The 24,413-nt window shown below is 34.9% G+C and overlaps 2 protein-coding genes across 2 annotated transcripts in view; both read left to right on the top strand.

Annotated features, from left to right (window-relative positions):
* LOC149818493 (uncharacterized) overlaps window positions 1-22,363 on the top strand; it is a 196,175-nt gene extending 173,812 nt beyond the window's left edge. Inside the window, exons 7-8 of the mRNA XM_089985429.1 lie at window positions 21,119-21,211; window positions 21,847-22,363. Coding sequence (XP_089841555.1) covers window positions 21,119-21,211; window positions 21,847-22,158 — 405 coding nt within the window. The 3' untranslated portion in view covers window positions 22,159-22,363. The remainder of the gene's footprint in view (window positions 1-21,118; window positions 21,212-21,846) is intronic.
* Window positions 6,380-15,678, top strand: LOC149818494 (protein REBELOTE-like). Its single transcript, XM_089985356.1, has 7 exons — window positions 6,380-6,517; window positions 6,727-7,053; window positions 7,148-7,354; window positions 10,660-10,749; window positions 10,823-10,914; window positions 12,404-12,466; window positions 15,585-15,678. The coding sequence occupies exons 1-7, from the start codon at window positions 6,380-6,382 to the stop codon at window positions 15,676-15,678; spliced, it is 1,011 nt and encodes a 336-aa protein (XP_089841482.1).
* Window positions 22,364-24,413: the final 2,050 nt, after the last annotated feature.

The following is a 24,413-nucleotide window of genomic DNA, read 5'->3' as shown; positions in this document are numbered from 1 at the left end:
TTATTTACATATTTTCTATTCACTTTTCACTTTTCACTTTTCAGATATAATGGCGAGTTCTAGTGGTGTCAATAGAGTTGGTTCAAGTTTAACTCTGAATTAGAAGTTTCTTAACCACTTTGGAGGCTTGTGACAAAAGGGATAAAAAGCTAGTGGTGGTAGTGGTGGGAATGTGCAGTTTCATTGTAATTTATGTACGATTGTTTTCACGGGTTCTTATACGCGTGTGAAAGCACATCTTTTGCATATTCGTGGTCAAGGAATTAGGCAATGTTCTGGGGTTGATAAAGACTTGTTAAAGCAATTAAAGAAAGAACAAGAGGAAGCTGAAAAGAAGAAAATTGCAGAGATGAGAAGCGATTCGAGTTTTTGAAGAAAAGAAAGATGGAAGGCAATAAAACAATATAAGGATCATTCAAAAACATGGCAAGAGAAGAAATTGATAAAAAGATTGGTCGATTCTTTTACTCAAGATCAATTCTTTTTAATGTAGCTAGAAGTCCATACTGGAAAAATATGATTACATCTTTGACTAATTGTAATTTGAGTGGTTATATGCCTCCTAGTTCAGAAAAACTAAGAACAGTTTTTCTTGCAGAGGAAAAAAATAGAATTGAAGACTTGTTAGAGACCAAAAAATTTGCATGAAAACGTCATGGAGTGTCTATTGTTTCTGATGGGTGGACTGATATACAAAGGCATCCACTGATAAACTTCAATGCTTACTCACTTAATGAGCCAATCTTTTTGAAGACTCTTGATGCATCTGGGGAGTATAAAGATGCTGAATATTTAAAGAGATTATTTATTGAAGTGATAAAAGAAGTGGGTGAAGAAAGTGTGGTGCAAATCATTACTGACAATGCTTCAGTTTGCAATCGTGCATGAATGAATTTGGCAAGTGAAGATACGTATTCACATATTTTTTGGACTCCTTGTGCAGCACACAGTTTAAATTTGGCACTTAAGAGTATATACAATCCATCAAAAGATAATGCACATGCACATGAAATGTGTTTATAGATTGACAAAATAGAGCATGATCGAAATATTAGAAATTTTGTTATAAACCATCATCATGCCCTTTCTATATTTAATCGGCATTCTGATATCAAGTTACTGAAAGTTGCTGAAACTCGTTTTGCTTCTCATTGTTATGATGCAAAGAATTGAGCAACTCAAGAATGCATTGATGATGATGGTGGCTGATAAAGATTGAGATTTTTATCGCACTGAAGATGATGTTAAGTCTCAAGCTATCAAAAAATGCATCTGTGATGATTTTTGGTGGGATAAAATTACACATTTTGTTGAATTTACAGAGCCTATTTGAGAAATGTTGAGAGAAGTTGACAGAGATATACCCATGCTTCATAGAATTTATGAAACGTGGGACAATAAGATTGAAAAAGTTCAAAGTATCATTTTTAAACATGAGAAGAAAGATGTTGTACTTGATGATTCAGAATTTTACAATTATGTACATTCAGTTTTAGTGAGAAGATGAGATAAAAGCAATACACTTTTGCATTGCATGGCACACTCTCTCAATCCAAAATATTATGCAAAAAAATGGTTGACAACAGGTGTTTGTCGTGTTTTTCCAAATGAAGATCCTGAGATATCAACGAACAAAATGATATATTTGGGAAGACTTTTTAATGATCCTCACATGTTTAAGGTTGTAAATAGTGAGTTTGAAAAGTTCTTTACTGGAAGATTTGATTCTTTAGCAACACTCATAGCAAGGGACGGAGAAGATCCCCTTAATTGGTGGGCAACATATGGATCAGATACACCAAATCTGCAACGTCTTGTAATGAAGTTGTTATCCCAACTTGCTACATCATCGTGTTGTGAAAGAAATTGGACTCACATATGTTCAAATTCACAACATTAAAAGAAACAAACTCATTAGTAAAAGAGCAGAGGATTTGGTTTATGTTCACTCTAATCTATGATTAATTTCTCGTCACACCAAAGATGAGTATATGTACTTTTTTTTCTTTTGTATTCAAAGTTCGTATTTAAATATTTATATTCAAAGTTTGAAGTTAGATACTAAGTTAGTCATATTTTGATGTAGTTGTGAACCATCTAAGTATTGAGATGTAAATCCAAAAGATTTTGACTTGGAGGGAGAACATGATTTGCATACTCTCAACATGGACTACCTCGATCTTGTTCTTCCCTCTAATTCAGACGATGAGGCAGATTTATGATAAGTTTTGTTGTTATCACACTCACAAGCTTCTTTATGTGTTATATTTTGGTAAGTTTGTGTTGTTACTTCAATAGAATTACTTTTTTATTTTTGCTGTAAAATTTACAATCTTATTATTAATTTATTGTTATATATATGATTATATGTATATTTTTAAAATATATATAGCCGAGTCCCCGTCTTCAAAATTTTTGAAATTGTGCCGCACCCATACCTGCACCTGTACCCATACCCATACCCGTACCCGCACCTGCACCCATGTGACATAGGATGTAACCTAATCAGACTTGGAGTTGGATGAAGAGATGGGTGAGAAAAGCCTTTAGCAAGCCAGATCCTATCAGCGTAATTTGTGTGTGTTGGTTCTGAACCATGATGCCATATGGTGATGTGCACTATTGTTTGCATGAATATAACCAGCAAATGTTAGATGTACCCCCCACAGACATGTTCAACATAGTTTATTTACTTTATTATGAGGTTTTATCATGTCTAATATACCATAATCATAGTCACAGTTATATATATATATATCGTGTGATAATATCAGGTGCAGAAAAGGAAGAAGAAAGGAAGGAAAAAAAGGAGGGAAGAAGGAAAGAAAACTGTTTTTCTTAGTTTTTTTTTTATTTTTTGCATTTTATTTTTAAGTTCATAGATTTTCCTGGGATTGATTGAAAAATATATAATATCCTGATATTTTGCCTTAGCCGAGATATAGCCAAGACCGATATTTGTGACTATGATTATAATACAGTTTCAAAGATGGTGAAAAAACGAAGGCTCACAATTCATAAGGATAAAAAATGGTCTAAAATATCCTATTAAAATAAACTTTAATGCATAAAAAGGAAAATAGAACATCATAAACATGATCCAAAGGTTAGTTTTTGCTTTTAGAGGTTAGATCTGTGTAAAACAAGTGTGTACCACCATAAGTTATGGTGGTTCAGTACCACCATAGAAACACCATATCCATATACATATGTACACACGTGTACATGCATATATATATACACACCATTGTCACCGATATCGCTGATATTTTGAATATATCGTGATATTATCGGCAATTTCAAGCTTGCCGATAATATTGGGAATATATCGTGATATTTTCAAAATATCAGCAAATAAAAAATATCACGATATTTTTGAGTTTTTTTTTAAATTAAATTTGCATTTCCTATTTTTTTGTTTCTTTTATATTTTAAAACCTTTAAAACATGTTTCTTTATATTTTTGAAAGAAAAATAATACAAAACTTATTATTTTCTTAGGTTTTCTTGTTGTTATTTATATTTTTTTCAATTTTTTAAACTCCCATGATTTTCCCAAGATATTCCCAAGATTTATCAACTTTTGAAAATCTCTCCGAGAAATACCCTCGCTGAGCAATTACCTTTAACGATACAGGTGACTATGATACACACACATTTTAAGCCAGATATTATGTTGGATTTGGATTAGGATATAAAAAACTGAAAGATAGTTTGTTCTGATTAGCTAATTTGATATTGAAATTTATACTGAATCCCTCTAAATGGATTTAAGCCAGTTGAATATCCAACCCTCACATCCTTAAGCGACATCTGCATAAGACCTATTTAAATCTTTAGCCCTGTTTCTTCCAAAACCATCCTAGTGCCATGCTTATTTTGGCCAGGCTACACTTCACCCCATGGCAAAGGCTTGGCCTGATTGCCTAGGCATGGGCCCATCAGTTTCAGGCCCAAGCTAAGTCTGTCCTGCACCATGTACCTAGCTCAATACCCACCCCTTCTGGAAGAAAGAGACTGAGGTTGGGTTAGATGATGCACTTTGGTTTGACCCAACACCATTAGAGATTGAAAATCTTTAGAAACATGTTTCTATTCTACTTGACCAGCACAATGAAATTTCTCTTGTATCTATGTCCTTCAAAGCAATCAGAGAGTTGATGAAATGGCGAACTTGGATTTTATGGTGACATATTTATTATAAATCCCCATTGATTTCATACAATTTATTTTTCATATATTTTTTTCCTGAAGGTGGTAGTATTATAACTTTATCTACTTGTATAGCTGAGGTGTATTATAGTTGTCTTAGAACATAGGAATATAATTTTAACTTTATAACCCTAACCTTGTTTCCTTATTCTATAATTGTAGTAATATTTTATTTCCAGTTCCTATGATCTAGCATATATCTCATAAACTCCAAACAAAGGGTTTATATGATTGACAATAGAAACTTTAGAAAGTCCTTCAATTGTTTAGGAGTTGCTTCTCGCTAATAAAGCCAGATGATGCGGATAGATGGATATGTGTTTTGACTTTTAAGCTTCTCTTGATTCCTTGGGTTCTGGAACAATTTAAAAAAACGTGGCATGTTTAAGTCATTTTTAGTTTGAACGATCATCCCTGCTTAATTAGTGTCTTTGAGCTTTGTGACCCATGACTTGCAATTAGCAAATTCAGTGACTGTGGGATCAACTTTGCAAACATCTTCAAAAACTACTTCAAATAACCAGGATTAACTCATTTTTTTCCAATGTGAAGTTTGAACGCTTTTTTTAGCCATCTACTTTCTTTGATGATGATGCCATCTTATCATTTTAAGAAAAAGTGAAATTTGGATATCAAAACTAACTTAAATGTCTTATAGTCAAAGAACTAGGCAGTGCACACGTGCTAGCTTGCTGTGTGGCTCAGAAACACACAAAATAAATTTTCAAAATGAAAAGATTGATAAAAGGCTTTCAAGATCTAGAAATTTTCTGAAATTATATGTTTTAACATTGTATGCAAAAAATAGTTATAGTATAATATGAAATTCATGGTGGCTGTAATGTTAAGATTAACATCTTACACCATTACAAGATGTACGCTAATATTAGTAAAAATTGTGCACCTACTTGAGCACAAGATGGCACTGTGACATGCACCCAGGAAAGCAAACCGGCATATTTAACATAATATGAAAATCCATGACTCTGTAAATACATTTGTATGTGATGTTGATTGTTGAACAGAACCCAGGAATTCAAATAAAAAAAAGAAAGAAAAAGTTTCAATCACAAACATAACTTGCTATTCTCTGTCTTTATAGACTTTTTTTTATTAAGATCAAGCATACTTAGAAGCACCTAAGTGATGTTTACATGAGGTTTCCTGAGCATGACTTTTATCGCCTAGTACTAGCACGTAGGTAGCCTTCCCAGTCAGTAAGCTAGCCTCACAATATGGGTATAGGCAGGGACCCATGTGAAATATAGATATTGTATTGATCTCATTTCTAAATCTTTGTCATTTTATTTCAGCACCATGAAATGTTCATGATCCAAAGTTATATTTTTTTACCAATTTGTCTCCTTTCACTTTATTCAACTAGAAACAGTTCTTTTACTTGTTTCCTGAAGTTACTCTGTGCTCTATTAGTTCAGAGCCTCGAGTGCAACAAAACTAAATCCCTTAGGTTCTTTCACTAAAAGGTAAAGGAAAAAGTCCCTTTAGATAGAGACTCTTCAGAAAAATGATCACCACCTCTATGGGTGTGCAAAGGCTAGTTCCTTTGTTCTTGTGCTGTTGTGCATGGCCAATGGATAATGTTGCATAGATTGGACGATCAATTACTTTCTTGTGCCACTGAGAAGACATTGGTGTAGATTTGGAAATGGTGGGTAATGACTATTTGGAGGCTTCTCAGAAGTAAAAGAAATACATGTTACTGTATGGATGGATTTATCTCACATGCAAGTTTATCACCTCCAATCACAAGTCATAAGGTCTTGGACCTTCATGGCGTGGCCTCATTGCTCTTTCAGGTATTTTTTATGATGTTTTCCTTTAGCACAAACCCAAGTATTGTGTCATGAAGGTTATAGTGGGTGTGGTTCTGCTCATCATGACAGAAATTGCATATATAAAGGGTTTATTGTGGGCAAGCTGTGGGTGACACCAAGCTTACAGAAATTAATTATTATTTCATGTATGTGAAAGTTGCAAGTGAGAAAGTTTACCACAGTGAAGATAATGATGCTACACTTGTTAATTTGCCACTAAAAGAAGTCTGAAGTTTTTATAGGATGAATTCCATGTGAGTGAGCATTATTTTGCATTCTCAAGTGTGTTTCACTATGTTTCAGACCACTATCTGATTTGATATAGATCAGCTATGGGCGATTTCACAATTTCATCGGCCAACACTGCTGGGATCTATATTATGTTAATTATTGGAACTATTGCAGCATGGTTTGATGTTAATTGGAAAACCGACAACTTCTCTAGTTTCCTCTGCCCTGCTCTCATTCATGTTCTTATGGAATCAAGTCATTGAACCTAGAACGATTCTTACCCTTCTTGAGAAATTCACTGTGATATTGTTGTTTCCCAAATATAGTGAGTGTTTTGCCTATTCCCCACAATTTTCTGCTTATCTGTTCATAATTGTGGTTGCAATTCTGTTTGTACACGAGATCCATATTTCTCTATCTTCTTTCTAATATTTTACATATTTTTCAGGATGGACTAAGGAAAATACAAGATTGGCAGTATGTAAACTGCCTTGAACTTTGGGTTAAGTTTGTATGTGCTAACATCAAGGAACATGATCTTCAGAGTTTGCTATACTTGGCAATTCAGATGATAAATGGACTTGCCCATATGTTGCCTAGACCTCGTTTCTTTCCTTTGAGGCTAAAATGCATCCATCTGTTGAATAAGCTTTCACATTCTAGTGGCGTCTTCATTCTTGTGGCTTCTTTATCTCTAAGCTTTCTAGAATTTGGGGAAGGTGGCAAATCTGATAATAGTGCTCCAAAAGATTTTAATTTTTCAAGTATGTTGAAGGTTGGTTCAAGTGGAGAGACTACCTCATCAGTTTTCAGGATCTTCACTGTCTCGGCTCTCTGCTTTACTTATTAGTTGGTTACTTGTCTGACAGGTGCCAAAACAGCTACTGAAACTGAAAGCATACCATGAGCAATGTGTACGCTCTGCAGTTGAAACACTTTCAGAGCACTTTTTTCAATGGAGTTATCATGTATCTTTCCCTGAGTTGGCTTTTGTTCCACTCGTCAGCTTTAGAAAGTTTTGCAAAAAGACAACCAGTGAGAGCCTCAGACGTCTTGTAAAGCCATTCATGGATCAGGTAAATATTTTTGAATAAGCTTACATGTTTGACTTTGCGATAGCACGTGCTCAGAGTTGTGTTTTTTATCTGTAAATTGATTTTCTTTTGACCAACAATGTGAAACATTGCTCAGGGAATCCTTAGTACAACTAACTTGGGCTGACAGAATCTGTGTCACAAGGTTGCACCTACCCCTGACCACAATCCAAGTGCATAAGGTGAAGGGGCTCTGAACTTGGGGCAAGGGCACTTTGCTTCAATTCTACATCTACCCTTGCCACAATTCAAGATCATATGAGGATTTTGTACCTACATTTGATTATGTGGAACCAGCCCTGTCCACTTCATGCCGCTGCCACCTGAACAGCCTTAAATTGAATGGTCTAAGCTTGGAAGCCTGTAGTTCTAATGAAAGATTTGTTGGTTCGAGACAAGAAAAAAAATTGATGACCAATGCCGGTGTTTCAAAACCTAGCAAGCTCAGAACCCATCTTAGGATGCAGGAAGTGTAGCCAAACTTCTCCAGGTTTGTGCCTAGAGTTAGATGGACTTGGAAAATCCAAGACCCACCAATTTGGATTAACAAAACAACCAGCCGGGACTGAGTTATCCACTTGGCGCCAAGTGACACAATCTTGTTCAATGAATCAATATCATGGTGATAGGCTTAATCCTATCCATTTGGATTATGGTTATAAACATTATTTTATACTAATGAAGAAGCAGTTCCCAACATCTCTTTTTTATTAGACGGGGAAAACCTGGCCCAGTCTGGAGACTTGGCCCAGAGCTGGTTGTCTATCCAGGAAAAAATCCTGTACAGCTACCCTGCCTCATGAACAGTACTGCTGTTAATATATATATATATATATATATATATATACCCGATAAAGGGTATTTCTGTAATTCTGCCCATTAGGGGCATTTCAGTCTTTTTACTTTTCTTTTATTTTCTTTTTCTTTTCTCTTTTCTTATTTTTTATTTTTCTTTTTTTGATTGTAAAATGCATTAAATGCATTGCATTGGGGGTCTCTGTTAAATTATGTATATAAAAAATATATATATATATATATACATACGTATATATATACATATATGTATATATATATACATCTTTCTTTTTTTGTTTTCTTATTTCTCCAAATACCCAATAGGGGTATTTTGGTAAATCCCCATGTAAACTCTCCCCTTTTCCTTTTCTCTCCCTTTTTTACTTTTTCTTTTTTTCTTTTGCTTTTTTAAGACCACAAGGGGCCCCACTCATCTTGTCGTTGGGGCCCCAACGGTCATATTTTTGAGATACTTTTTAGGAATTGAGGTTGCCTATTCTCTCAGAGGATATATTCTCTCTCAAATAAAATTAGCTGCTAACATATGTGCTAGGTCAAAAGTTTTCGATAAAAAGGTGGAAACCTCAAAAGTCATAAATACAAAATTAAGACTTGAAGATAGTGTATTGCTTGAAGATTCTATTTCATATTATCAATTGATTGGATCTCTCACTTATCTCTCTATCACCCAACCTAATATCACTCATGTGTTCATGCAGCAAGTCAGTTTTAACATGCCCCTACCACATTGCACATGGCAGCAATTATGAGGATTGTGTGATACATTAAAAACACCATTTCAAAAGAGCTTTTTTTTTGTCCTCTTCATCATCTTTAGATCTAATTATCTGGGGTGGTAACCTAAATGATAGGTTTTTGTATTTTTTAAAGAGATTCGTTGATCTATTGGAGGTGTAAGAAACGACAAAAAATATCTTTATCTTCAGCTGAAGCCGAATATCAGGTAATGACTATGACAACAATGGAGCTTGTGTAGCTTAAAAGTCTTCTCAGTGATATGGAAATCATCATCTCAACACCTTCGAAGAGTTATGACAATAAGAGTGTAATCTACATTGCGAGCTACCATACCTTCCATGAGCGAATCAAACATATTAAGATGGATTGTCACTATGTTTGTGATGAATATCTAAGAGGAACTATTACGTTGCCGTACCAGTTGACAAATTTCTTCATCAAAGCTCTTTCCGCTCCTCGATTTCTCTTTCTCAGCAAACTTTCGATCATTTTCTCGTAAAGTTTGAAGGGGAGTGTGTATACATATATATAAACAGTTTACCCAATAAGGGCATTTTTGTCTTTTTGTATGTAATTATAGTTGTTTATTAGAAACAACTATTTTTTCATTTTCTTATTTTTGTCTTCATTTTCTTTTTTTATTTTTATTTTATCATGTCATTGGGCCCCGCTCTATAGAGTCGATAGGGGCCCCAACAGTAAAAAAATATGACCGAGGGAGCTCCCCAACGTCTCTATGAAAGGGAGCTCCCAATGGTCTTCCTCTTGTATTTGTATATAAATAGGGGAGTGTTCCCCCTATATTTTTTCATGGCTTCCCAAAGCACATTTTCAATAATATTTTATTTTTAATTGACTCTTTGTATTGTCCTTTAGTGGACTTTTGTCTATGCACTTTTGTGCTTGTCTATCTTCTTTGTAATTGTCCACTTATGTGCTTTTGCACTTTGCTTTTGTAATTCCACATACTTCATTACAACCGCTTGCATCAGCTTGCACACAGGCACATGACTGGTTTTGATCTTGAGATGTGGGATTAGCATCACTCCTCAATCCCACTCCGCTGGCCAAATGCACACTCTGCTGCAGGGCCAGCTCCCAGCATCTTACCCAAAATCATTTTAAGTATTTGTTGCTGATAAAATTAAAACAAATCCCTTTTGGTGTTTGTGATATGCACTTACACTTCAGCTATCTGCGACATTTCCTAGACTGGACCAGATTCCATGCAACACCCAAAATAATGTCCAAATGAAAGTAGCAGGAGGATTTTTGAAACATCCTCTGTTGTGCTCTTTGTGACCAATGTTAAACTAATTAATGAAATAAGGAAAAGAAAATTAAACTAAAACATAGTCTTGGTTTTTAGTTGACATCAGTGAATATTTTAGGACTGTTTCATATTGTAGTATATAATGGTATTCTACAGATGCAAACTTTGTAAGCAGGATGCACTAGTAGTGGATTTCGTGATGGACATATCATCTTCACATATTTTTTTTTTGTATTAATATCATGCTCTTGAAGTTTTTGGATATCATAATCTGACATCAAATATTCATGAAAAGAGATGATGTCTGCTTTTTTCTTTTTCATTCAAGCTTAAATTACGGGAGAGTATGAAAATGAGCTTTTCTTGTAATTAAAGACTTGCCATCTTCTGCGCTCTTCAGCATTCAAGTATCAAATTAATTTGGCAATTCTCTCACCTTTTTCTTTTTCCTATGATATAGGTTGAGCAGAACATAGAATTTGTACAGAAAAAAAGGGATGAGATTGCTTTTTCTCCAAATGACGAAGCATCACTTGAATCTTTTCTCCAGGTGTGCTAGTGTTTCTCTTTTTTTTTTGTGTTTACTAGCCATCTTCTCTCACCAACTGTTCTAATATCTCTAGGATGAAAAGAGAAAAGGGAGTGCTCCTTTCCATAAGTATCATGCAAGGATTGTTGAGGGATCTCTTTCTAAAAAAGCTGAGAAGAAATCAAGGTAATAGATGGATTTTTGTTAGAAATCTCCAATAATTAATTAATTCTCTGCTTGGCTCACAAAGGCTTCAATATAATCATAAAACGATATATACCCGAAAAAAATGCGATATTTTAAAAATACTGCTAAAACCCTCACGATTTTTTGTAAGATTTTGAAATATACAAAAAAATCATGCCGCTTCTTTTGATGGTGTGAACTTTTTTTTTGTCAGCAATCATTCAATGCTGAGTTGAGCTGGCATTGAATGGCGCATGTCAGGCAGCATTGAATGCTGACTACCGATGGCAATGGCTTTTCACTAAATGAAGGGGAGGCACCCTCGTTTTATATAGCAGCTGAGAGGGCCTTCCCTCCCCTACACATTTGGTATGGTACTATTCAAGTAAGCGATTAGACTCTAAACAACTTATGCATATTTTTTTAAAGGGAAACTGTGTTATATGTTGCGTATCATTTAAACTTCCTTCACCCCATTGCTGAAACTACCTTATATTATATGGTATTTTGTAAATGCCTTTCACCCCATTGTCAAAGTAACCTATGTTGTATAGTATTTTTGTAAATGCCCCTTACCTCATTTTCAAAATCTCTCTCTCTCTCTCTATATATATATATATATATATATATATTTATATATATATATATATAAGGTGCTCCCAGAGCACCTACTCTCACCTAATAGAAGCTTCAAATTTTCAGAATCTGAGTGATTTTTTCGTTGATCAGACCCTATAGATATGATCTACAACTTTGCTTTCTAGTAGGAGGGAGTAGGTGTTCCCGGAGCATTACTCTATATTAATAATGATAGGGTGTTCCCCGATCACCTACTGCCACCTAGTAGAAGCTTCAAATTTTCAAAATTTGAGTGCTTTTTTCGTTGATCAGACCCTATAGATATGATGTACAGTTTTTATTTAGCGGAAAAAAATGTTTGGATCATGTGATTATGTCATACATGTAGTTTTTTTTAAGATCTTCAAAAATCAATGGCTCACAAGGTACCAAAATTTTATGACTAAAAAAGCCTATTTTGAACATGATCCAAAACATGATTACTATCAAATACACTGTTTTAAGTACATCTATAAGATCTGATTGAGAAGATGCAACCTACAAATATGATTTCTAGTAGGTGCTCCGGGAGCACCCTAGGATTGCTCTATATTAGTAATGAATGTATAAATTTTCAACTTACAGAGATTTTCCTGAGGAAAACTCACTTTTTTAACCTGAGAATGAGATTTGTAACTGTGATACCCAGGGTGTGCATCCCTTGCTTTAAGCCCAAGCATCAAGCTCCCTGGAGGGATTTTATGTGCTTGGGAGTGGGCCATACGGCAGAGCATCAATCTCTACCGGGCCCCACCACCTGAACTAGGGTTTCCTCTCAAAAAATATAAAAAAGGCAATTCTCTGCCTGCCAACTAGAATTTTTGCTGAATAAATTCATCTTACTCTGGTGGTTGTCAACTTGGTATTGCAGCATTTTGGAAGAGCCGGCTTCAAATTCTATTGAAGTTACAGAGCTTATAAGTGGAATGAAAAGGTCAGGCAAAGGGAAAAGAAACTTGAATTTAAATTCTCCGAGTAAGAAGAAGAAACATAGAACATGAGTGTGCATTTCGTATACCTTTTTAACCGTCGTGTTTTTCATTATTGTTTAATATTGAATGATAATAACTGGATTAGTTTTATTTAGTTTTAGTCATCTAAATTCTGTACATGCTGACGAAGTTTTTGAGGGCTTATATGATGAAATAATTCCACTGGAGATCCGGATAAACGACAATTCATTGAAAGGTTTAGTGCATGCTTGATATTGACTGATCTAATTTATCAAGATATCTGTGCATGAGCAAGTGACTTTTTAAGTGTTGCTGTTTCCAATTAGGAGATTCAATTCATATCAGCAGATTCACATCGATTTTAACATAAGGATATGTACTTCATGCAAGATTGATTGGCCTAGTTGTTTCCTCTCATTTGATCGTTTGACTAGTCACCTCCTCTGTAGATGTTTTTAGGTTTTTTAGTATTGTTTAGACCATTTAATTTCCTTTTTAGGTTGTAGATGCCGTTTGACTCAATTATTGGCTGTTGGGATCGAGTCTATAATAACTGAAGCCTATCTTTTATTCCTGTTATCCATCTCTCTCTCTCTCTCTATCATTTTTTAACCTAGTGTGAGTCCCTTTCATTTTATTAAAGGTGCAATCTTAAGTGATTTGTGCCAGGCAGTTTAGTTGGACAACACGTTGTAGATTAGACTCCATGAGCAGGCCAAGCTCAGTTGTATCCTCAAAGCCAAATTGTGTAAAGTTCATTGCATCAAATAATTATCAGAAGTTGGGCAATTTTCACTTTATAATTTTGGTCAATGTGTTGTATAATTAACACAATTGCTTCCTTGTTTGGGGTTGGTGACGGGGTTTGAACTGCTTTCTACTACCATGTTTTTTTTTGGTTTATAATTATTCATTGTGAACTCCTTATATACATAAAAGATATAAGACATTGGAATAATTAATTAAAAAAGATTGTAAATACAAAGAAAGAATTCATAAAACAACTTCTAATAAATATAGATTTTGTAAACCATCTGTACTCTAATATAATGTTATTTGTGCTTTCGCCGGTTGTGGCCAATTTCATCAAAAATGATTGCACTTGTATTACCCAACATTTTTGTGTTCTGTTTTTTGTTTCTTCTTAAGGTATCTTGTTTTAGGATGCGCTTTAGGTGGTAAGACTGGAATAAGGTTTGGAGGAGTGATGTGAGATATTATCCGTCATTAGAAAAAATGAATAAGTATTATATGCAGCTTGATACGATTTAATAGTGTAGAACTTATCGTAGTAATCTTCTGATAACTTGTTTTCGTACAAAATGCACGTGATTATATGTTTGCACAAAATCTCGCTAACCTGTTACTCTCTACAAGAGCATGTTTGTTTTTTAAGATAAACATTGCAATTGTGAGAGTGATTGTAGGCTTTGTATCGACGATGAAGGCAATGCACTACTTGAACACATAGATTTCGTGCTTCTTTCTTACCATCGTCCAACTTTTTTTTACATTAGGCACCACACATGTTATGGCTATTATTCTTTTGGTTTTCAAAAAGTTTCATCATCATGAGATAAAGTTTTTCAATAAGAGGATTTAGTGACTTGTCATGTATTGTGAGAATCCTCGCATTAAATCTCTTTACTATATTAGAGGTTAAGCGCTTGTACATTCTAGTTGAAAAGTATATGTTAGCCTAATGTTTTTCTTTTATGACCTTAGTTGCATACTTGTATGCATCTTCCCTTTGCTCCTGAATCTTTTTAAGAAAATAATTATACTTTTGTCTCGTGAGTGCTTTGGTTGTGCTTTACCAAAGTTGACCTAGTGATATTCCAAATTTATGTTAAAAGTTTTTCGTAGTGTTTTGTGTAAAATTCAACCTGACAATTTAGCCATGTATGGGAGAACATATTGTGTAGCTTTGTGTGCTTATTTGAGATAGCTGTTAATTGTACTTTAACTTTGGGTATGTCATTGTATTAGTGTCTCAATTGTGCATTCACATGCATAAAAAAACTGCACCCATGATTCATTCGACTCGTTATCTATAACAGTAAATGCAACCAAAAATATTTGATCACAAGGATCAATACCATGGGCTGACAACAATATTTATGTATTTTTCTTTTAGGAATATGTCATCTACCATAAGAAGTGGAGGGCTTTCTTTAAAAAACTGATCAATGCATGCACGAAAAGATACGAACATGTACATAAATCTATGTCGTCTAGCAGTTTCAATGCACATTGTTGATCATCGGTTAGTCGTCATCAAATAATGACAATAGGCAAAAAGCATCTTGAAAAACTCTTCGAATAAACCATATAGGATCACCTTAGTCATTTCTCATTAATGTCATGCTTGTTTGTACGTAACCTTCATACTTTCCTTGCGACTAATGTCATTTAAGATTTCTTTTAGAGTTAACTTTGGGTTATCGTGTAAGTGTTCAAGAATAACACTTGAAATCCACTTGAAAGATATTTTTTTCACTACTACGTTGTCCAATGATCCACCACATGTATGCTCACTTTGATACTTCTTCACTTGAAAGAATGATGTTTTTTGCACCTTTGTTCAATGGATCCTCCAAGTGGAATGAACCATAGTCCGCAAGTTATTTCTCATGCATACTACAGTTACTCTGTTATTGCAGTTTTTCATAAATTTTATTTTATAGTTATTTCTTATCACATGATCTTTAAAAAATTATGATAGTGCTAAAGATTATTAAACCTTTTGTCGATAACAACTTCTCGATCTTTTGACTATATTGATAGCCATTGAAATCGTTCTATATCATTAAGTCTTTTGTTACACAGTTGCTCAAACAACTAAATTGACTTAACATCAATGATTGCCAATTGCTCTTTATTGAAATAATATTCATTGAGCAATAATGTAAAGTTTATAAATTTCTCAAAATTTTTAAATAAATAAAAGATTTTTTTTTGTGAATTATTTTGGTATTTAACTTTGATTAAATATCATTTTTTAGCAAATTACTTAGCTAATATTGATTGATTAATTAGCAGTTATTTATGGATAATATTTTGGCATTTATTGAAGTTATTTGATATTTAATTGGGCAGTTATGAGGTTTTGTATGAAGTATTTGGATCTCGACCTCAATATAGATCTAAGAGGATCAACCAACTCAAACGCAAGTTTGAACTATTTGAATGAACATATAAGATCCACTCGATCTCAAGTTATTTAGGATTGGATCTCCAAATGATTTCAGTCAACCGAAATAGATTTGGGTAGGGTTTTGATTTATATCGGGGCTTAAATCAGGCATAGAAGAAATTTAGATCCATTTGAGACGCAATTGGATCTTTCTTTAAAGTAGAAAGTGTCTTGGATTTATTTAGAGACCCAAATGAATTCTACTAAGTAAAATAAGATTTGGATATATTTAGATGACCCAAATGGATCTCACTAAGAAAAGGACTTTTGGATCCACTTGGAGACCCAATTCGATCTCATCAAGTAAATAAAATTTTAGATCCATTTGTGACTCAAATGGATCCTATTAAAGTATAATAAATTTGTTTGGATCCACCTAAGACCCAAATGAATCTCATTTAAATAAATAGGATTTAAGTCCACTTATGACCCAAATGAATTTAATTATATATATATATATATATATATATATATATTAGTAGGTTGGATTTGGATTTAATGAGATCCAAATAGGTCTCACCAAAATCCAAATCCAAGCCCACTTGTTTTCCTACTTAAAACTAAAAAGAAATTCAAAACCAAATTCTAATTTCAAGTTTTTCTTTCCACACTCGCCTTTGAAAATGTTTTTTCCCCCTACTTGTTTTCAAATAAAAAAGGTTTTCCCCTTTTCTAATTGGATTTTTTCCTTTTTTTCTTCCTATAAATACTCTACTCATGCCCCCTCTGCCCATTACATTCCCTCTCACCTGTATCATAAACTTCACTCATGCTCCCCTTCACCCTTCACTCTCCCCTCTCTCGTGTAAACCCAGCACCACCACCACCACCACCACTGCCCATCTCTCTCCTGATTTTCGTCTTGCACCATACCATTGCCACCCGATTCTCTCCTTCCCACCAACTGGGCAGCCACCGATGGCACCCACCAGTGCCACCTTCACTGACTCCTGGTGACTGCTCTCAGCCGCTCCTGCTGAACAACCTCCTCTCTTTGTTGAACCACCCTGTTTTGCCTCACATAAAATAACAATTGAATAACATGCTTTTCATCATAGATACTATGCAGCATCTTTGATATGCATTTTATCATTCATCATAAGCATTTACACAGGCTTAAAACTACGTAATAATTTCAGAAACATGCATATTCAAAAAACATGAGCCATATACATATATTTATTCATAAAATCTTGAAATACACTCATATTTAACTATTCATAAAATCCAAAATACATATGTTAGAATATGTTTGTAAAACCTGAACATATACGTGTCTTTTATTGAAAACATGTTCAAAATACTCACATATGGAAAATTTTGATACTTTTTTAACATATGCACATTCTTGTTTATGAAAAACAAATATTACTTAAATATATATTTTCTCAAAAGGCATGCAACACAAACAATTTTTGAATATATATATATATATATATAAACTATGTAATTATGAAAACCCCAAGCATTTCAAAAAACCTAAAACTACACATATATGTTAAAGTTATTATAAACCTACCTTGTAATGCATGTGGTCTCACGAGAAATAAAGAAATTTCAAAAAGGCCCTCGAGAATTCTCCTCGATTAGCATGACATTGATCGTATTTTATTGACGATCCAACTATGAGCGAGGACACGTATGCTAACCTCGGTTTCCAGTCCGATGATGGTAGTGAAGAACAAGGTTGTGGCGAAGGTGACGACCACAAGCGGTAGGGTCAAGGTTGGCGAAATGACCTCGCTGAAGGAGGTGATGGCTTTTGGTGACATCGAGGTCAAACTCGTGCTCAACTCAGCTTGGCTAGGTTGAGTGCGGGTCAGCTGGACCGACCCAAGTTCAATTCCCCAAACGTGAAAGTGGGCACCGACAGGCTCTGTTGAGCTCCGGTTGTTGAATTGAAGAAGAATGGAACTTGTGTTTGGAGATATGTGTTAGTTACAGTATATTGTTGCATTATGGTTGTTTTGTGAATTTCTCATCTGTTGGTGAATTCATATACGATAAGATGAAATACTTATTTCTTGGTTTGTGTTGTAATGGTGAATTCATATGTGATTCTATTTATATGCAAAATTATGTGTATGTGCATGCATTATGCATAAGAGCATGATGATGTCTTAATCTACCCCAACATTCTTGAGTGTGACTGATACTGTGTATTGTGTGTGCACGTGCATGATTGGTTTGTAACATACTATTGGTGTGTCTGCTGTTGCTTTTCAGATATGGATTTTGATATGTTAAACAACTGAAGATATAGCTGTTATGCTAATATAAGATCTGTCTCTCTTTCTCTCCTTTTTTCGCTTGACTTGAATGAAGAGATTAGTAATGTCCCTTACCAAGGGAGCAGGTTTTACAACTCCACCGAATGAAATTGTGCAAAAACATGAAATTAAGGCTGATGCATTTATGCGAACTGCTAAGAATCATGCCAACCATTAATGTATTATGAAGCTGTAATATAGACTATGTTGGTCGCTTTCATTTGTGGTATTTTTCTGAATGTAGCCAGTTCATGAATGATTAAGCATATTTTCCCCTACTTCGTTGTGTTGAAGGTCATTTGTAAGGAGTGGAGTCGGAGAACAATGTCTACAGGAAGCACAAGGCTGGTGGTATGTTTATTTATGAAACCTACTCCTTATACATTTACTTATGGGAATATATTTATCCTATTTTGTATAAAACTTCTCAGGTCTTGGGTGTTCCTTGGGAGGTAGATGATGAAGGTTTAAGGCAACACATGAGCCAATTTGGTGAATTTGTTGATGCAACAATTATTAAAGTAATTGTTCAGGCATTGTTACTGCTTTGTTTGTTTTGAAATAATTAACTTAACATTGTACTTGTGCCTTATTTTAATTGATTTTCTGCTTCTATGGGTTGTGGAACAAAAAGGGCACCATTACCTTCAATTATTTGTCAATTGCTTTTCTGTGGATTCAAGCACATGCTATTGTTTACACCCTAGCTCATAACTTCAAAAAAAAAAATGATGACTGTGAGCTCCGAGTCGAGCCATGTTCCGAGAAATGCTATCTTGATGGTGCTCATGGCACCCTGACAAAAAAAAAAATTAAGTCCATACAATGTGTGTGAACCCGAAGGCGGGTTCGGGATTTTGAGAATCATCTTTGGTGCGATGACTCGCACAGGAAAATAATTGAGAAATCAAATATGAGATTTCTGAGGCTCTGGATATACCTGAAAGAAGGTATATGTTACCAGACCCCTCGTAGTGCGATAGCTCGCACTTGGTTATAAAGAAAATGTAAAATGAAATATAAAACCTTTGAGACTCTGGGTATACCTGAAAGACGGTATATGTTACCGGATTCTCCAGGCTCTGGGTACACCTGAAAGATGGTGTATGTTACCGGACCCATGATCTACCTTGGAGAGGGTAGGTGGTATGAGCTTCATGGATGTTCGTGTTTTCGTGAGAGTTAGGCATCTCACCGTATGGTCTCAGTTCACTACAATGTCTATGCCTGTGCTTACCCACAGGGTGAGAGTAAGATAAACATTAAATAATTTAAGTTGACTGAAAACTTATTCTTGAAGAATTATGTACTGTTGATATGACTTTCGTAAAACTTGTAGAATCTACAGCTTGTGCTAATGTGGATAAATGTATCTTTAGTTCAATCCTCTTTTGCACTGTATCATGAATTGAAAGCATAATCATTTTCTTAGAATGATATAAATTTCCATGCTAGTTATATCTGCAGTTGTTGCACATATTTGTACACAGGACACTGAGCACCACATATAGATATAATGCTTCTTACGCAGACAAGGGAGTCTGACCCTTCTGCATTAAAATTTTTCAGGTAACGCATAATTGGAGCATCGTGGAGTCGTATTTGGAAGTAGTCAAGAGATCTCAGTTTTTCAGTGTTTCCTATTTGAACTCTGATTAGTAGATTTACATTTCTGTTATCGGTGATGCATAGACTATTTTCTAGATCACGAATTTATAAATCATGATGTTGTTTCTAAACCTGCTTTGATATCAACTATATAACGACCTCAAATTCACCTCCAAAAATATATGATTTTTTTTAAAGAAAGTGAATGATGCTATAACTGATCTATGGTCCTGCTTCAACCAAACTAAGCTCTAAGAGGTCAACTTCTACGCAAGCACTAGCATTTATAGCCCATTAGAACTAAGTTCGCAAAAGAGACACCAAAGACAAGATCCCTTTGTCAAGATGAAAATGAAATACAACTTTTTTTTTAATACTAAAAACATCCCACGAATCTAGGGTACATCACAGATTCACATCCCAACACACCAATCATCCATTTTAAACCATAATTTAAAATGAAATAGTTCAAACCAAAATTAAAAATTAATAACATAAATAGGGTTTTAAATAGGGTTTTAAATAATTAATAACAAAATTAAAAATTAATAACATGAATCTAGGTTAAATCACTTCTGCGAATTAAAATGGATATTATGAAAGCAAAATAGGGTTTTAAATATGAATATAACATAAATAGAACCATAGAAACACGATTTCATGTTTGATCGACCTATCCTAAATTCTAAACATGTTGAATAATGTAAAATCTTGTACCCTAATGTGAATAAAAATAAATAAAATACTGCACACGTGAATGAAGATCAAAATGCAACAAAGCTCTCTCGAAAACACGAAAGAGATCAAAAATATCTTCCTTAACGCAAATGGTTGTTGTCTAAAGCCAAGGTACAAACCTTGTATCAGATCAAACACCTAAAAACAAAAGAAAAAATGAGTATGATGGGATATCAGATCAAACACCTAAAAAATGAGTTAATCCGAATGACTTTTGTTATCAGGAATGTCCTTATTTCTCTAACTTGTTTATTGAAATGTTTGAAAATAGTAACAGAGTTTATTGCTTTGCTAGTGCTGACGTTGGTTTTCAAAAATGATGTTTAACATCTATAAGACTTTAACAACACTTCTCAATTATTAATTGTGATATTTTTAATGACATTTATCTCATACTTCAAATGAGGTTTGCATATAATGTATATTATATATAAAATATACATTATATTCTATGTTGTATATATAGTATTCTATGTTATATAACTTATATTAGTATTATTATATACGGGCTGAGCCAGGCAGGGCACGGGCTGCCCGGCCCGGCCCAATCTACTAGCATTTAGTCGGATTGCTTTTTAAAATCGGATCCAACTCCGAATCCGATTTCGTGAAGGCCTTTGTTTGTAAATTTACAAGAAAACAGAGGCTATATGTGGAATGTCAGAAATGTGAGGCCCATGCCTGGAATAAGGGGTAAAATGTTGGCCTTAAATGGGATTTTCTCAAATAAATACGAAGGAGAGAGAGAGAGTACTCCAACATAAATACGATGACCAATTGAAAAAAACGTCGTTCCCTTGTTTCCTGAGAGAGAGAGAGAGATGCAGATCTTTGTGAAGACCCTGACGGGGAAGACGATCCCTTTGGAGGTCGAGGGTAGCGATACCATCGAAAACGTCAAGGCCAAGATTCAGGTGCTTTGGGGGCACAGGAGATCACGCCTCCCTCTCTTTTTTTTCTCTCTCTTCGTGCCCTTTCTTCCTTTTTTTTTTTTCTTTTCATTTTGTTGGGCGCTTTTGGTTTGTTGGTATTGCTTTTCCGAGGGATTTGTGTCAGGAACAGGAGGAGAAACTGGTGCTCTGAGTATGAAATTTGGTTTTTCTTTTTCTTCTTTCTCATTTCGGACTACTGTTTTGCTGATTGGTAGTGACATACCCATCTATTGATTCTCTCTCTCTCTTGATGGAAGGGCTCATGTTTTTGGCTCTTAATTTTCGTTTTATTTTTTGTGGTCTTGCTTTCAGAACAGAAAAATGGTTCACAAATCCATCTTTTAGCTCCCCTTTGAAGGAATGTGTTGGGTTTTTGGATTACAAACTTTGCATGGATTAAGAAGTTGAGGTTTGGGCCTTTGTGTGGTTCGGCTGGTTTTCTAAGTTTCATCTTTTCGGTCTAATTTCTGAGACGGAGATTTGGTTTATGACGAACTAATGAGTTCCTTTCTGTTGTTCTTCTTGTTTTTCAATGGATTCTTTTGGTCCTATTCCCTCTTTTCAATGTTCCTTCCATTGTTTTCTTCTATTGGTTTTGTGGGTGATAGTCTAAATAGAGAATATGGGTGTTATGTTTTCTTCTGGATAAAGAAGGCATTCCCCCTGATCAGCAGAGGCTAATATTTGCAGGGAAGCAGTTGGAAGATGGGAGGACTCTTTCAGATTACAACATCCAGAAGGAGTCCACCCTTCACTTGGTTTTGAGGCTTAGGGGTGGAACGATGATCAAGGTGAAGACACTTACCGGGAAAGAAATAGAGATCGATATCGAGCCAACCGATACCATCGACAGGATCAAGGAGCGTGTGGAAGAGAAGGAAGGCATCCCGCCTGTACAACAGAGGTGTGGTCTCTGTGTTTTTCACTGATTGCCGATGGGTTTATCCGATCACTTAGTTTAGAAAGAATTGTGTTTTCTTGGTTGAGCATTTGCGTGTAAGTTTTTGTTTCTAGTGTCCCTCTGATTTATCGTCTTGTTATTTGGTTTCACATTGTTTAGCTGTTCTGGAATCTGAATTTCTCTTGTCAACCTTTAATTGGTTTGCTTGGTTATTTATATCTTAAATTTCTTCATTTGGTTTTCTATTCAGCTAATTTTCCTAACTGATGTTTCACTTTTTTTCTCCATCATCGGCATTACCGTTACTGTTATATGTTTCCTGCTTCTTCGATTGTCAAGCTAGGTAACTATCCCTAGTTGGGTTCAAATGTTGCACACCTTGGCTACTATAATGCAACTTTTAATAATCTAGCTATCAGTGTAATCAGTTGTTATCTGTGCATTTGATTGTCCCCTTGGATAGCTGTGCCCAGCTCCCCTCTTTTATAACTGGTTCATATGATCTGTTTCTCAGTTCTATCTATTTTTGTGTGCTGGTTGTAGTGATGGCATTTCATCTCATCCTCGCTGTAATATGTATGGTGTCTTTTGTAGGGGACACAATCGAGTTCTGTCCTGCTCGTACAAATACCTATCAGTGTACAGTGTATATGCTTTATTAAAGACGGATAATGTTAACTTTTCATCTAATTTTCTATTCATATTTTCTTTCTATAATTTGTCGTAGATGGCTTATTGGATTAGAAAGTTTTGGTATTTGGGAAATTTTGACATTGACCTTCTTTCACTTTTATTTCTTGACATGTGCACATATTTTTGCAAAATAGGGTGAGATGTTGAGTTGCATGTTGTGTGTGTGTGTGTGTGTGCTCGCTTGTGCACATGTGTGTGGGTGTGTACATGTGTGTGTGTGTTGCGGGCATGTGTATGCATGGTTGACAAACCAAGAATCTCAGTCAAATCTCAGTTGACCTGCAACTCATGACTTGGCAAGTCAACTCAGCTGACTCGGGAGTTTTTTCTTAATATATTTAAAAGTACAGTTTTTCATGAAATAAAACTATATATTTAAAATATTCAAAAAGTTATGAAAATGTAAAAAGAAGAAATATGATTAACATGAGAAATTAGAAGTCACATATCATGTCATTTTTAGTGGTTGTTTTGATAACCAAGTATATCTATGAGTACCAAATCAAGTACAAGTATGTCAATTAGATGCATGTGGAAAAAGTGTAGAATGCTGTAAAATAAAAAGGTATTAAATTTACAAATTTAATCACATGGGACATGGAGATATTCAATTAATTGCATCTACTGTTAGATTGCAGCGCATAGGGAGAAATCTGCCCATGTCAAAAATCACAACTTTTCGGTTGTAAAAGGACTTTTTCACCCTTCACACGTGAATTTCCTTTGATATGTGAACTTCCCTCTCAAATATCCAAATATGTGAATTTTCTCTTACACATTTGCGAATGTCCTTATGCTTTCACATTTGTGAATGTTATGACCTTCACATGTGAATGTCCAAATGTCTTCCTGCTTGTGCTCTTATGTGATTTATAGTAAAAAGAGTTTGTTGAAAAAAACTGACACTCCAAAAGCACGATGGGCATTTGGCAACACTTCAAAAGTATCACTAAAGCCTTTAGCAAAGCTTTTGCCTTTAGTGCCGCTTCAAAAGTACATATTTGGGAGAAAATCATAAAATAAAAGAACGCCGTTTGCATATTTTGGGATAAAATTTGCATATTTGGGAGGACATTTGCATAAAATTTGCTATCTCCCTGGTTATAATTTTGAATAGGGTGCCTAAGAGTGAAATTGGTCTGAACTTTTTAATCTCAATCTCCTAGCTTATTTAGGAAAGAGGACCAAGAGGGATTCACCCCCATCTCCCTGGCAAACATGAGTTTCTATAAAGATCGTTAAACACTGCCATAAAGTCTCTCTGGCATGCTGGCCAAGCCACCTTAAAAAATTCAACAAGGAATCCGTCCACCTACGGGGCCTTGTTGTTGAGGAGTTTTCATTTTGTTTGCTTGACTTCATCTACCAATAAACCCCTGTTCACGAAGTCTTGCACCCTCGAATCAAAACAACCCATGGGGGTCTCACTTATGTCAAGAGAGTCCTCACCCATATTGGAGGTAAAAAAAAGTCACTAACGTATTTTGTTGCCTCCCTTTAGATTTCATCATTCTCATAAAGATGCCCTCCAATTGACAAGGCCAAGTGAAGTTATTTCTTCTAGAGGAAGCGAAAGAACTTAGTGTTTTT

The sequence above is a fragment of the Nuphar pumila genome, chromosome 13 (assembly GCF_984573655.1).
Source record: "Nuphar pumila chromosome 13, dmNupPumi1.hap1.1, whole genome shotgun sequence".
Lineage (NCBI taxonomy): Eukaryota > Viridiplantae > Streptophyta > Magnoliopsida > Nymphaeales > Nymphaeaceae > Nuphar > Nuphar pumila.
The sequence above is the reverse complement of the archived record's forward strand: the minus strand, read 5'-3'. Positions and strand labels throughout refer to the sequence as shown.